Source organism: Saprolegnia diclina (genome assembly GCF_000281045.1).
Source record: "Saprolegnia diclina VS20 unplaced genomic scaffold supercont1.153, whole genome shotgun sequence".
Taxonomy (NCBI): Eukaryota; Oomycota; class Saprolegniomycetes; order Saprolegniales; family Saprolegniaceae; genus Saprolegnia; species Saprolegnia diclina.
The window spans coordinates 19,481-20,005 of NW_008246220.1; the positions used below are offsets into that span (position 1 = coordinate 19,481).

Consider the following 525-nt stretch of genomic DNA (forward strand, 5'->3'; position numbering starts at 1 on the left):
CAATGGCTTTGGCGTTCCCAACGGCGTTGGGTGGCACTGGTACAACTTGTCGGACGACGGTACCTGCGCGTTCTGCGCCACCGCTGGCACCGTCGAGCTCGACAACGAGCTGCAGGACGAGTTTGGGTACGGTGAGCACCACAACGAAATCTCAGACAACTGGCGCGCTTTCATTGACGCCCACGGTCTGCACATCAATGCGTTCCGGTCGTGGCGCGCTTACGCTTATAGAGCGCTGGTTCAAAACAGCGAGGCCAACCGCGCATTCTGTAGCAACGTCATGCAGCCGTTGCAGGCGCACCTCCGCGCGCACTCGAGTGACGTCAAGATCGTCACGTGCGACTACCGTGACAGCGTCGACCAAATCGTGAGCTCGTCTTTCGTGGGCGGGCTGACCGCCGACGGGTACCTCATCGGCGTCTTCTTTGGGTTTGTCGATGTTTTGTAAAAATATATAAATCCTGGACTCTCGCGACACCTGCACGCTTGTCTTGCACAACTGTGCTTTTGCACAGTAGCGCACAC

The 525-nt window shown here is 57.7% G+C and overlaps 1 protein-coding gene across 1 annotated transcript; it reads left to right on the top strand.

The window, feature by feature from the left end:
• Positions 1–280: 280 nt before the first annotated feature.
• SDRG_16787 (hypothetical protein) lies at positions 281–462 on the top strand (the record flags this gene model as incomplete). Its single annotated transcript, XM_008623007.1, has 1 exon — positions 281–462. One exon carries the CDS (start codon positions 281–283, stop codon positions 446–448), a length of 168 nt encoding a protein of 55 aa, XP_008621229.1. The 3' UTR covers positions 449–462.
• Between the last annotated feature and the right edge of the window lie 63 nt (positions 463–525).